The sequence below is a fragment of the Chlamydotis macqueenii genome, chromosome 6, assembly GCF_036417535.1.
Source record: "Chlamydotis macqueenii isolate bChlMac1 chromosome 6, bChlMac1.mat, whole genome shotgun sequence".
Lineage (NCBI taxonomy): Eukaryota > Metazoa > Chordata > Aves > Otidiformes > Otididae > Chlamydotis > Chlamydotis macqueenii.
The window spans coordinates 1,724,696-1,738,209 of NC_141561.1; the positions used below are offsets into that span (position 1 = coordinate 1,724,696).

At 53.2% G+C, this 13,514-nt stretch overlaps 1 protein-coding gene across 10 annotated transcripts in view; it reads right to left on the reverse strand.

Moving 5' to 3' along the window:
• Window positions 1-1,273: 1,273 nt before the first annotated feature.
• FMNL2 (formin like 2) overlaps window positions 1,274-13,514 on the reverse strand; it is a 119,225-nt gene continuing 106,984 nt past the window's right edge. For 3 of the 10 annotated variants that reach the window (XM_086750998.1, XM_086750995.1, XM_086750989.1), the window contains 11 exons: window positions 12,523-12,647; window positions 11,923-12,125; window positions 11,397-11,631; window positions 10,674-10,742; window positions 10,440-10,520; window positions 9,943-10,072; window positions 9,634-9,797; window positions 9,312-9,413; window positions 8,843-8,941; window positions 7,849-7,972; window positions 1,274-3,421 (listed from right to left, as the gene is read on the reverse strand). In XM_086750998.1, the coding sequence (XP_086607124.1) occupies window positions 3,312-3,421; window positions 7,849-7,972; window positions 8,843-8,941; window positions 9,312-9,413; window positions 9,634-9,797; window positions 9,943-10,072; window positions 10,440-10,520; window positions 10,674-10,742; window positions 11,397-11,631; window positions 11,923-12,125; window positions 12,523-12,647 (1,442 nt within the window). In that variant the 3' untranslated portion in view covers window positions 1,274-3,311. Of the gene's footprint in view, window positions 3,422-4,646; window positions 4,763-4,790; window positions 5,049-6,005; window positions 6,140-7,848; window positions 7,973-8,842; window positions 8,942-9,311; window positions 9,414-9,633; window positions 9,798-9,942; window positions 10,073-10,439; window positions 10,521-10,673; window positions 10,743-11,396; window positions 11,632-11,922; window positions 12,126-12,522; window positions 12,648-13,514 lie in introns of those variants that run through there. The other 7 variants (XM_086750996.1, XM_086750993.1, XM_086750992.1 and 4 more) reach the window with 5 other exon arrangements.

The window sequence follows — 13,514 nt, forward strand, 5'->3', positions numbered from 1 at the left end:
CAGCCCGCTGAGACTTTAAACCCGTGTTTTGCTAACCCTGAAAATTCACTTTCTCGATTTACATTTAAACGCTCAAATGCATAGGCAGCGGAGCAGCCCGCAGCGCCCGAGCGGAACGCAGCCCAGCCGCGGGCACAGACGGGTGCCGGCTGATCGCGGCGTGCCTGGGTTTCACGCCGCTGCAGCGCTGAGCAGAGGGAGAGTCTGGCCAGTCAGAATGCTCTGCAAGCACCTTACAGCCTGTGAGTGTATGACATTTGTTATTGCCTTGCGTAACGCGCGTAAGGAAAAAGTGTGTCTAAGTAAATACGACTTTTTTTAAAAGTTAGCCTTTATTTTTTCTATTAAAATTAAAAAACCTGTAACTGTAAAGTATCCCAGTGGGGTTTTTTTGTAAGTCTGAATTAGATCTTGCACAAGAAAGACGTCTTGGGAGGAGGCTGCTTTCAAAACAACCCTGGCAAGGCAGAATTTAGTTTTTAAGGGCAATGAGTTCAGGCTTTTTTTTGCAGGTTGGTGGGGTGGTTGTTGGTTTTTCTCTCCTCTTTTTCCTGTGGCTGATGTGGCAGAACCACAGTGCTGGTGTCACCCAGCCGCGCGCTCACGCGGTCACCTGCGGGGACAGCACCGTGAAGCTCTGAGCTCGAACTCTATTTCTGCCTTGAAAAGGAAAGGCGATTAGAGAGAGAGAGAGAGCGCTATATATGGTGGGGTTTTTTTTCCCAACGATGGGTTATTTTTGTGTTACTGGTGTCTATCAATCACACTGTTTACATTTTTCTGTATTTGTGCACTCCTTTGTGCCCACTTTGGTCCAGTCCCACCCCACAGCTCCCTTCGGGCCGGCTGCTCCCGCTCTCGCTCTGCCCCCCGCTGCCTGCGTTAAACCCTTCTAAAAATTAAACCTTCACTTTGGCTTAAGTAAGTATGACAGTGTTCCTTTTAGAACTTAACTTACTTAAACACTTGTGCTGTTGGGGGATTTTTGTGTATTGACACAAAGCATCACCTGCCACTCGCTCTCAGGGAGGGACCGGCGCCTCCTGCAGCCCCAGGGCTGCCGCACCAGCGGCTCCGCGCCTGCCCCAGGGATCTCGCAGCCCTCCCGCAGCTCCGGCAGCACCAGAGATCACACTGGAGGGGAAAAGAAAAATTAAAAAATCAGTAGGGTGCATTTACAGTCACTGAGTGACTGGAGGTACCAAAGCAAAGGGTGAGTGTGTTTGAAAAAAACACTAGAACATGCTAAACAAAAAACAAAAAAGAAACTGTGTAGTAGTGTAAATAGTTTATTTGATCTTATGCCAGAACAGACCAGGAAAGTAACATGAACTGCTTTTATAAAACACTTCTACTATTGCTAAGAAGCAGGTCTAGCACTAGAAAAATAGTAAAGAGAACATGCCAGCGTTGAACTCCAGCTGTGCGGTCATTTTTGTCTTCAATTAAAAAAATACCTTTGAGCTTAAGAAGGTGAGAGCTAGTGCTTTTAACCCTTTGCCTAACCATTTATTAAACTAATTGCCAATTTTTCTTACGCAGATTAAAATGCCCTTCTGTCACTGGCAGTGCAGAAAGAGGCGCTGTGGCATGTTCTCTTTAGCGCGCCGAGTACGCGGTGCCGTAAATGCGAGAAAGTGGCGGTTTTTAACGTAAACGTCCCGTAACTAGGTAAGCAGAGGTCAAGGCGGTAACGTTGAGCCCCAAACTGTCCATTTAGTTAAATATAAAAACAAAAACTATAAGTTAAAATAACATTCAGATTGTATAGCACAGGCGGATGCATTTTTTTTTAACAATATTTACAATATTACCCAGAGGCTGAAGTAGGAATAAAAGAGAAGTGTAAAAACCATAAAAAACTGCACCAATTTTGTAGCAAAATATCTGTACATTTAAAAACAGATTATCATATAACTACACATTATCCAAGGGGAAAAAAAAAAAAAAAATGGGACCTTCACCAGTGGTTCACGTAAGCACAACATAAAAGAAAAAGAAGTTCAGTGGTTAAATACTATACAATAAATTTTACAATTAACACGGTGGTGCCGTGAGCCCAGGAAAGGGAAGCTGTGAGCGAAGGGGAGCTGGGGAAGAACAAACGGCTCCTCAGTCCAGTTCCTCACGGCCGAGAAGATCGCGTACCCTGCCGCCGCCGGTCCGGCCTCTCCTCGCCGCGCTGGGCTCCTGCTGCAGCCCGGCGGCCGGGCGGTGCACAGGGGTGCGAAGGGCTCGCGTCCCTTTTTGAGCTTGGAAAACGCAACGTACAACCCAGAACGCAGGGGGATTTGGTTTCCGGCTGGGCTTCCCTTCGCTGAGCGAACGACCCTCAGCAGGGACTGTGATGGGGATTGTCCAAGGAACGTGGAGCTGGAGCGGGGAATTAATCCTACGGAGCAGGGCACGGGATGATTCTCTGCGTGAGTAACGAACTGCAGCGCTCCTCGGGATCCTAATACCGATTACTGAGCTGTTAATGCCTTAGTGCTAATTAATAAATAGGCCGTTATTCAACCGCTGCCTCCAGCTGAAGAAGGCAGCGCGTGCCTTAGCCGCCCTCCGCGCTTTGCGTCTGCCCCCTCCCGCACCCCCGTGCCTCGGCCCCGCATCGCACACCGCAAAAAACCGTCGCACCCTCACCGCGAAGCCTCGCGTTCGCGTGCTCTGCGTCTCGTGGTCACCGACGTACAAGGTACCGCAGCCGCGCTGCGCTGGCGTGCGGTGGGAAAAGGGACGGGTCTCTGGGAATTAGGTCCGCGTTACATAGAGAAAGCCCTTCAATGTCTTCCTTTTAAAAAAAAAAAAAACAAACAATGCAAAAAAAAAAAAAAAAAAAACCCCCAAAAGCGGTTAAGTGCAGCTGCAGCCAAGGTGGCCCCCTCGGCGGGCAGCACGGGAACGCGTTTAAAAGCCGCGCACGTCCAAGCGTTACCTGTTCACACCAGGCGGGTCCACGGGAGACCAGTCACTAAACCTTTATCTAGTCAAACCAAACACCCAAAAACAACACGTATTTTACATTTTGGTTAAAAATACTGAATAATGTATTGGTGTAAAAAGATACCCAATCAAATCAAGTCCTATTGCTTCGATTAATTTGAGCAGGTACTTCACTTTTAGGCACTTGTTAGCTACGCTGGAGTGGAGAGCCCGTCGCTGACGTTCCTATGCGGTTTTGCAGGTCTCTGAGCCCTTTGGAAGGTCACCGGTCCCGTTCCCAAGGCCGTGAGCGAGCGGCAGGACGCGGAGTCGACACGGACGAGGCCTCAGCCGCGCGCCCCCTCTCCCCGCCGCCCGCGGGCTCCAGCTCACATGGTTATCTCAGCACCGTTGGCAGAGCGCAAGTTCTGATCGTCAAAGCGCCGCCGGACGCTCCTCCTCACCGCGTCGGCCCGTCGGTACGGCTGGTTTCTAAGATCTGCGGAGAGGAAAGCGGCGGTCGTGAACGCGCGCGGCTCGCCCCCGCGCACACGCGCGCACGCACACGCAGGCTAGCCAAGGAAAGTCCTGCTGGAAGCCAATCAAAGCAGCTTGTGTAGGAACAGGAGAAGGGACGGCAACCCCAGGAGAGCAGAAGGCAGCGAATACTGACCGTGCCCTTTTACTACGCACCCAAGCAGCAGGTAATACTGGTGAAACGCGCCGAGATGCTGGTGAAATGACAGGGAGCTACGCCCTCGCGTCGGCGTGACCGTCTCCCACCCCCACGGGCCGCCAGCGCTCGTTAACGGCGGCGAGGACGGCAACGTCAACTGCCAGCCGTCTGCTTGGCGAACGCCCTGCTCCCTCACGCCAGCGTGAGCTGGAGGAGTTTCTACAGCGGGACGAAGCTCGCTGGAGCCGTGGCACCCCAGGTACGACGGGTCTCTGCGCCCCACTCATTTAAAGGCGGGCGCCCTGGGATCAAAGCTGGTGCGTCGCGCCTGCCCCGCTGCCACCGCCTCGCCCGGCCGCAGCCACGGCTCCTCAGGCGAAGGCGGCCGAGCGGCCAACGCCTTCCCTCCCCCTCCTCCTCGGCGGAGGCCTGACCTGCCCTGCTGCGGGGAGGTGGCAGGGAGGAGGAGGAGGAGGGAGCGCTGGGCACGCCGTGGATGGAAGGGTGGAGAAAGCTGGGGATGGCGGTGCGGATGAAAGCCCGTGATACATGTGCAGATGAAACATAACGAGCACACGTGGGGCACCTCAAGACCAATTAATTCAACTGATTCCTGGGAAATAAATTTGCGTTGGACTGGGCAAACCCGGGCCGAGCTATGTCTGGGTTTCACTGCAGCCCCATCTGCCCAGCTCTGGGCGAGCCCAGCAGCAGGTGCCTCTGCCTGAGGCCGCCCTCTCCCCCCTCCACGCCCCGAGCCGCTGGCTGCCCGGCTCTCCCGTCCCCTTCGGTGGCCGCAGCGGGACCGAGACGGGGGCAGCAGGATATCCAGGGACCAACCCGGGGACAAGGCCCCTGCCTCGCGCTAAACTTGCGAGAGACGGGGCCAAAACGGCGAGAGGACGAGTCACCGGCCCACGGCCAGTGCCCCTGCACCGCGGAGGGGGAAGCTCAGCGCCCTCGGTCTCCCCGGCCTTTGGGCTCTCACCAGTATTACGCTTAGCCACAGCTACCCACAGGCTGCCTGGCGAACAGAGAGAGGAGGAAGCTAAGTAAAAAGTGATGCTTGCCAGCTCTGTGTATCCTCCACCACCGGTGTGCTAGAAGAAATCCTTACCCTCGAGTGAACATTGGGAAATTTAGTGATATTATTCTTCTTTAGGGCTAAACAGAAAAAAAAACAAAACAGAAACAAAACAAAACACAAAATGATGGTTAAGTAAAAAATGGGATGGAAAATGAAGAGCAAGTCAACTCAGCGTTCCAAACTCCCAGGCACGTTAGGCACCAGAGCGAGGGGTCAGGCCTGGGCGGAGAGGCGGTTAGAGACGCAGCGCAAAGGACGGGAGGGCCACCCGCGCCGCTCGCTGCCCCAACTCCAAGCTGCTTTGAAGATTGGCTCCAGGGAGATCACACAGCGATTAACTCGAAAGAGCAAAGAACCGGTGAGCTGATTAGGGTTTGCAGTTTTATTAGAAGCATTCACAGAAATACATCGCGCAAGAGCGAAACACCGTTGTCTTCTTAAGCCGCTGAGCCCTTAATCCAAGACAACGGCGTTCCGAGGCATGCGGGGTTAGAGACACCCTTCTCACCACACCACGTCGGTCCCATGCCACGCTGCTGAGCGACCCCGGCTCTGCCCCTTCCCCACCGCCCCGCTCCGCGCAGCGCTGCCGCTACGGAGCCCAACCCCAGCACCGCACGAATCCAGGTGACCCGGAGCCGGGCAGCACCCAGTAAACACCCCTGGTTTTGTTCAGGCGAAGCTGGCATGGAACTGGAAAGTGTTAAAGGATGGATGTGACCGAACGAGAAAGGATTGCGTGCTGCTCCCTTTATCGCGTGAGCTCACGTGCAGACAAACATGCAGGTGCTGGTTAGGAAGCCCAAACCACGACACTCCTCGCAGAGGACACACGTCACTACAGACACCCGTCCAAGCCCGAAAGCAAGCCCCACGGAGGTCCCGCTCCGTCCATGCAGCCCGGAATTCCGCTTTGGCATACAGCTGAGGTACCACATGCATTTCACACGGGCAGGCTGGCTTACAGAGGAAGATCTGCAGGCCAGGAGAGATGACATAGAAAAGCCAAGTGAACTGTCACTTTCTGAGCGCATTTGGTCTCCTCGGTCTCGTGAACGGCAGGAAAGCCGCCCCAAACCTAGCGTGACCTCCGCCACTTGCTGTTCTATGGCATTTGCCGGGAGCCATGCCTTTGAAACGCAAGCACCAAGCGCAAAGTCGATGGGATGGACTAAAAAGTTACTGGAACACAGGAACATGCAACAGAGGTGACACCAATACAGCTTCAGGTGGACGCTGGACATTACTAGACACTCAACATTCACACGATCCTGGCCGAGATCCGTACAAACGGAGAAGTGTCAAAAAATCTACAGCAACCTTGCTTTTTTCTAAGAGCATCAGATGTGAAAGAGGGATAGTTTAGTAATGGAACTCCTCAGTGAGAACAGGTTCGCAGAAGAACCGAGAGCCCCGCTTGGCGGTTCGAGCGGTAAAGGGCACCGTCTTCAGCGCTGCATGGGAATAACAGCCAAACAGACAAACAGAGCCGTGAGAAGCGCGCCGACGGCGTTAGTTCAGCGTTAGTGCCCGGCCATGCGTGCCCGGGGACGGCCCTGCACGCTCCCCCCAGCTGTCACAGCGCCGCGCTTCCACGGGCTTTGCCACAAGGCCGCTGTCAGTCTCAGTAAGAATTTCTTGTATTTACACCATTTTCAACGGGTGCGAGAGACCACTGGTAAACGCGCTGCAGAACGGGGCGCGGCGTCAGACGGCGCCCCGCGCCGGGGCAGCAGAGCCGTCCTCTGCCGAGCCACCGTCCAATTTAAAACGACACGCTCGCCCCGTTCCGTACCGCCGACGGAGATCTCACGGGCCGTACCCAAGTGACCTCCGTCCCACCAGACGTTCCGGGCCTCACCTTTACTCTGACACGGCTTGAGGCCCCCAGAGACACCTCCGGAACGGGAAATGGTGGGCACAGGGCCCAGGAAATGTTTAATTTGGGTCTGGCGCTCCCTCCGCCCACTGCCTGTTGCACGTGGGCGGTCACCTGCCACACAGTCTGTTTCTCCCACAGAGCAGGAGAACCGCGCTACCACTCTAACGGGCTTCCAGGAGTCCAGAGGAGTTGTAGGAGCAGTAACAGATCAGATATTCGAGCGATTCCGCCCTTTAAATAAAGAATATTGCCTCAGGAAGCTATTAAGGTTAAAAAGAGTTGTGGAAGCTTCAAGCATTTCAGCCCTGTCCTCTAGCTGGGCAGAAATTCCCCGGCCTTCCTCATTCAGTGGTAGAACAGCTCTCCTGCAGGAAAAACTCCTGTGAAAAATATTCAGGAGCGGCAGGCAAGGAAATCCTGCCCAAAGATCTTTTTTTTTTTTAGTTTCTATGCAACGGAAACAAATTACTGCAAAGCTGTCGAAGCGTTAGAATCGTGTTCCTGCCACAGCACGGGTGACGAGCGTGCAGTGAAATCCAAGCGCTGCGACCGGAGCAGCTGTATGGATTAAAAATTATTTGGCTCTAGGCAAAACGCAGTTTCGATGGTGGCTCTTCCCATCAGCAAACATTTGCACCACAGTCCTGACCGCGTTTGGCTAGGACAGCGGGCTCTGCGCCTCTCCTCCAGCCCTCGGTGGGGACCAGGGGACTTTGCCTACCAGTCTGGGAAGCGGGCAAACCAGAAGCGGTCCGGGGCCACAGATCATTCAGGTCTGCCCGAATGATCTGCTGGAACCGCGCAATAACGCGGTGCACTTACTGTTAGTAGGTTTTAATGAAAATTTAGGCTCTTAATAATGTTAAACATCCGTCATTCGTTCCATTTCTGGGGAAAAAAGGTTCCTGGGGAAGATCTGCGTGGCATGCACATCCCCAGCGAGCAGCTGCTCAGACCGGGCACTGAGCTGGCTGCTCCAAGGAGCAGAGAACGAGTACGTCCCCGCGCCCCGGAAGAGAAGAACTAGGAAACCGCGCGCGCGTCCGAGCTCTGGCACGCAGCACCGGCAGCGGACGCGCCAAGGCAGGTTCCTGGGCTTTGTTTGTTAAATACCATCAGCAAAAGCGTCTGTTCTTCACGCCAAACAAACAGTGTCCTAGGCCGCGCTCGAGTTAACGCCCCGTTAAGCGGCACACCAAGCACTTACAACAGCTACGAGGCAGACAAACACGTCTATCCTTCGGGCAAGGGCGGCCAAGGGGGCAGACCGAGAGGCGTTACCTGTTATAATATCTTCAATAGCACCGTCCTTCCCCTCGTACACGTGCCGGTTATCCTTGACTTGCCGCCGCCTGAGCTCCGCTATCAGCTCTTGCTGCTGCCTCTTTGTTTTATGGGAAGGAGACTGAAAGCAAAGAGGAGAGGAGTTGGGAGGGCTGACCCTCAGCTGGCCTGCTTCCCTCCTCCTGAACGCGAGTCCCACCGGCGGCAACCAGCAACTGCCAGTTTTCTGCCCAGTTTTGTAAGACCGGGAGAACAGACGTGTGCGGTCAGCTCAGGTCCCACGGAGGGGACGGGCAGTCACCAGTCAACCTGGCTGCCATGCTGCCTCCCTTTCTTACTTTTGTCATCTCCTTCCAAGCCTTCTCCTCACTCCAAGCCGGAGCTCCAAGCTCTCACCTCTGACAAGTGTCAGGGGAACAAGGAGGACAGGCTTTCCTTCCACGAGAAGAACCTCTGCTGGGATTAACGATCCCCACAACAGAGCACCACCCAACAAAGTGGGTGTCTTACAGCCACGGGAAACTTCCTCCCGCAAACCTGAAGTGGCACCTCCGAAACAAACCCCCACGTCAGGAAAATACCCGTAAAATGGTAACGTGGGGCTCAGTCCTGCCGGCAGGCTCGGCCAGGGAAGGATGTGGGGAGGATGGTTCCCTGCCCCTGTACGCGACGGGCAGCTCTGCACGCTGAGCACCAGCGGGGTTTAACAGACACCAGGCCAGAGAACGGAGTTGAGCTCATGGCAATGTGGACTAGACCTTCCATCCATTCAGTTTTTCTTAATTTTGAAGACTTCCAAGTAGCAGAATGATACACTTGCACTCCTTCAGCTTATTTTGCTTCTCTCCCATACGGGGAACACCTGCAGAGACTCCCTTTATAGACAGCTCTAAGCTGGGCAACTGAAGTTCTTACGGAGTCGGGGTTTCTGAGCTACCAGGAAACACAGGAACATCACGGCTCCTGCCTGTCAGCTTTATCTGTTTCATACCTTTTGGTCCTGCTGCTCCATCAATGCTTCTTGCTCCATAAGTTTTTCCATTAAGGCCTGTTCCTGTTTTTTTCTCAACTCATTCTCCTCTTCTGCTTGCTATTTATCACAAAAAAAACCCCACAGGTTAGAGCTGCCAATTGCTACAGGCAACTTAAATACTACAAATGAGAAACGCGATCCCGTGCAGCCACTGGGCTCTCCCAGTCCCAGTGGATGTGCGCTCAGGGTTAAAGGTGTCAGACATTCCATTGCTGAGGATTCCTCCAGGGTCTCAGCCAGCCGTGCTGTCTTTCAGCCCCCAAAATAATCCCAAACCAGCTGTGTGTGCTGCCCCGCCGTCGGGGACGGCTCACATTGTGTCAAAGCTAGCGGGAGCCACAAGCTGTTTTGTTGGGAGCTCCGAGCCACGCAGGAACCACACCGGGGTCAGACGGAGAGAAGAGAAGAGGAGGAGGCTCCTGTTTACCTTGTAGGCCTTCACAAACCGGACAAACACTGGGAAAAAGACTGAGGGCGGTGTCGTCTTGGGATTCTCCCCGAAGTACTTCACAGCATCATCAAAGGCATCCTACAAGAAGCACAGGTTCACTGCGTTGCACGTATTTCAAAATAAACTCACCATCCGGTCCTGCAGCACTCAGAGTGAAGGGTCCGATTTCCTCTGCATGTGAGACCCTTGCTCAGACCAGCACATCTATCTCTAGCGCGTGAATTTGGGAACAAACCCCCAGCCTCTCCTCCCTGCTGTGTCACTCGCTGTGTCACAAACCCCGAGAAGAAAGAAATACCTGGGCTATTTTGGCGTCATCCTGCAGTTTCTTCAGCTTGCCCTCGTTGTTCTGGATGAACTCCTTCAGCATCGTGTTGTGGTCGTGCATGGTGTACTCGCGCTTGGTCAGATCCAGGCCTCTCTGCAGCTCCTTCACGTCCAAGAGGACGTTTTCGAGAGACACTAGGCAATAAACCAAAAACGCCGCTTCGCTCCTGCTGTGCGAGCACCCGAACCCGCAGCTTGAGCAATTCCCCACCGAGGAGGGCCCCCCCAGTCCCTCGCACGACATCCACGCCACCTGCCAGGCACGGGAGGGTGACGGTACCTGCGGCAGCCTTCTCCACGTAATGAAGCTCGTTGTAGAAGAGGGACACGTGCTGGTACTTCTCCTTGACCACATTCGAAATGTAGTGCAGCAGGGTCTGCTTTCGGTCTGTCGACTTTGTTTCGAGGAGCTGGGGAGAGAAGGCAAAGCGGTCGCTGGGTGGAGGCGTGGCAGAGTCCCACCTGACTCCGACGGCGCTCGCCTTCCCCCGGCCTTTCTCCATCTGACAGGGACGGCTGTAAAAGCTCCTTTAACTGATGAGCACGTGGTTTTCAAGCTGGTGGTCTGCAGAGCCTCTGAAGACACGTGCCTTCTCCTAAGGAGCCCCCCAAGCCAACGATGGGCAAACTCACACCGCCTGGCAGGGAGTGCCCTCCCCGCCGCCGCTCTCCGCTCTCACCGGCTGGAACGCGCCGACCGAGCCCCCCAGCAGCCCCCGCCGCGTACACAGAACGCGTTCCCACCCGCTCCCCGCACGGCACCTCTGCTTTCCCTACCAGGTCTAAACTCTGCAGCTTAAATCCATACACGGCCCCTCGTTTACTGCTGTTCATGTAGTTTCCAAGAGCCAGGATGATCTGCCAGGATGAAACAAGAGCGGAGCGTGAATTTTCAGGACAAACCTCTGGAAGGAAAGCTGGTGTGTCAGCATCCAGGTGTGATTCCAGTGTACAGAAGGGCACGCACCAGTGAGTGATGGAGCCATGGAACGTATCTAACATCAGACCTACCTCCAGTATTTTCTTGAGCTTCTGTGACGACTTGATTGAGACAGATGCAGCTATGATTGCATGCAGTTGCTGCAGGTAAACACAAGGAGAGCTGTGGTTAATGCACGTCCAACCCAAGAGAAAAATTACAATCTAAACACTCACATTCTGAAAAAAACCCTCTTGTTTTTCATCCATACCACGGGCCCTGGCATGAACGTTGTCCTGCCCTGACACGTCAGGATTTCAAATAACTCATCTGCACCGCTCAGATGTGGCTGGCTAAAAGAGTATTTACATTTCAATCCCTACGAGTGCGAAAGAGCATTGGGCTGAGTGGGACACACTTCAAAGAGCCCACAGACCAGCACTGAGAACAACTTTCCCTGATGACACAAACAACTACATTTTCATTTAAACCGGTTTTAAACTTCTACAGGGTAAATAATCAGAATAGTATGGAGCAGGCCAGCCTACAAGCTGCTGTGCGAACAGCACCTGGGATACTGGAGTCACCAATCAATGAAAATACAGCTACAAAATCACTTTTTCATTTGTGTGTTTTCTCTTTCTGTCCCCATGGAACTCGCAATCACCCCACAACGCTGAAACCGTCTCTCCGTCTTAGAAAAATTAAAATCTCTGTAACCTTCTCCGACTGCCCCACGCCACAGAGTGCAGCTCTTACGTGGAGGTTGAACCCCCAGGAAACCCCAGTGCCCCCAGGGACTGTCCCTCACCCACCGGGGTCAACATCTGGATGCTTTCTGCAAAGTTGCCTATAAAGGCCATGATGGTCATCTTCTGCATCAGCCTCTCGATCTTGCTGAACTGCATCATGAACCGGTCTTCGTCGGACAGGTTCTCGATGGGTTTCCTCTCCCGCTCGTAGAGCCGCAGCACTTTCACCTCGTTCTCAGTGGGCAGGAACCGCATGAGGCATTCAACAAAATCCACCGGCAACGTTTTCAGGTCAAACCTGCGTGACGACAAACCAGAAGTAGTGGTGTTACGACAAGGCTCTACACAAAGTGATCGGAAAGCAGCAGAAGTGAGAAAGCTGCCAAGGCAGGACCTCTGCCTCCTACGCTGCTCAGCGACCCACGAGGGAACCTGATTTCTGGGAATTCGGAATGGTTCCATCCTTACTCTTGGATTTTTTCCAGGCGCAAAAACATTTCCATCGACTGCCAACTCAAAATCATTCCACTGACCAAAAATCACAGTAAATCTGAAACGCGATTTCTTTGCTGACAAGTGTTTTACTCACACGTGAATAGCTTTGCATATTTCATCCGCCGTCTTTCCAGCTTTTCGCAAGGTAATGGCCAGATTTTTGGCCCTGTTGGCATCCAGTAATGTGACTTTGTTTGGCCCTTTCTGAGTTATCTTTTGCTTGCTTGAAGTAAGATCAATGGCCGGACCTTGGGCTTTTGTTTTGAATATTTCTTCAAACTCATCCACGTTTAAATCCTAAAAAAGGAAAGAACAGGATTTATCCCTCCCGCAGCGAACACTCACACCCGCGCTGCCCCATATTGTGCCAGAACTGGAGTAGGAACCCCACGATGCTCTGCCAAACCCGGACTGGACCAGCAAAAAAAAATTAAAAAAAAAAACCAAACCCTGCATCTTCCTCATCTTGGCTGATCTGTTCTAAACAAAGGCACACAACAGGCAGGCACCCTTTATAATCGATACTACCCTGCTACCGTCCCTAATCCCCAACCCACGCTGACCTACTGCGTACCACGGCCACCGGGCAAGCAGTTTGCCAAAATAATCGCTGCCGTCTCTCCCCGCAAAGACCGATATTCCCTCGCGTTACGGCCAGAAGTGGGAGGCGGGAGGCAGCGAGCAGCACTCATACCTCCAGGATCCTTTCGTCGTCTATTTCATTGAAGACCGTCCCGTTGATCTGGTTGGGTTTGAGGGCGACCCAGTTGAATACCGGCATGCGGAACTTCGTCTTGATCGGCTTCTTGATTTTCACAGCTAAAGACAGCAGAGGAGAGGAAACGTCAAATTCCCCAAGCGCCAAAAAACACCCCAGCTTCCGAATCGGCGTTTCAGCACTGGAGGAAGAACTGGCCAGAGCTACGTTATCACACTGGAAAGCCTGGAAAGATCTCTCTGCCTCGACACACAGCGCCGAGAGGCTTTCATCCAGCCTTAGCTGTCCCAGGCTCAGCCTCTGCAGAACTGGACTGAATGCCAGAGGCTGCGAAAGCTTCCCTGAAGGAAATGTGGTATTACTTTATCACTGCATGTTGTCTGGATGGATTTTAAAAGCCCAGGCTATTTTTAAACGCTACGGAAAATGGAGAGAGTGGTCGAATTTAACCCTGTTCTGCTGGCTGCACAACTGATCTGTGATCCGTGTCACAAAACTCAACGCAGAATAGGGCACAAGAAGAAAAAAAAGCCCCTTTCCCAAGGTTTTTGGGATAGGGAACGGCCTCTCCCATTGCAGAACCAGTGAACGATTCAGTAACTTCCACAGAGAAGCCAGGAAAATGAAGATTGACTGCTTTCATTAATCTGTGAACAGAGCACCAAAAAGCAACGCGGGAGCAAGGAAAACAGCACTTTTCCGTTCTTATCCCTAACAAGTCTGGAAGGTAGATGAATAATTTCTGTAATTCAGTTCTCATTTCTTTGTACCTCGAGGTAAACATGAAGTTGTGGGTTGCTACAAAAATCAGGATCTTCATTAAAGTGACCAATCACTTAGAAAACAAACCGTTTCTTTCCAAGCTGCACACATGAAACACAAACCCTGGTCCTTCCCCTCCAGTGCTGGAGAGAGCCGCCCAGCCCGCAGCGGCCCAGAGGCACGGCAGGGGATGCTCAGCCCCGCAG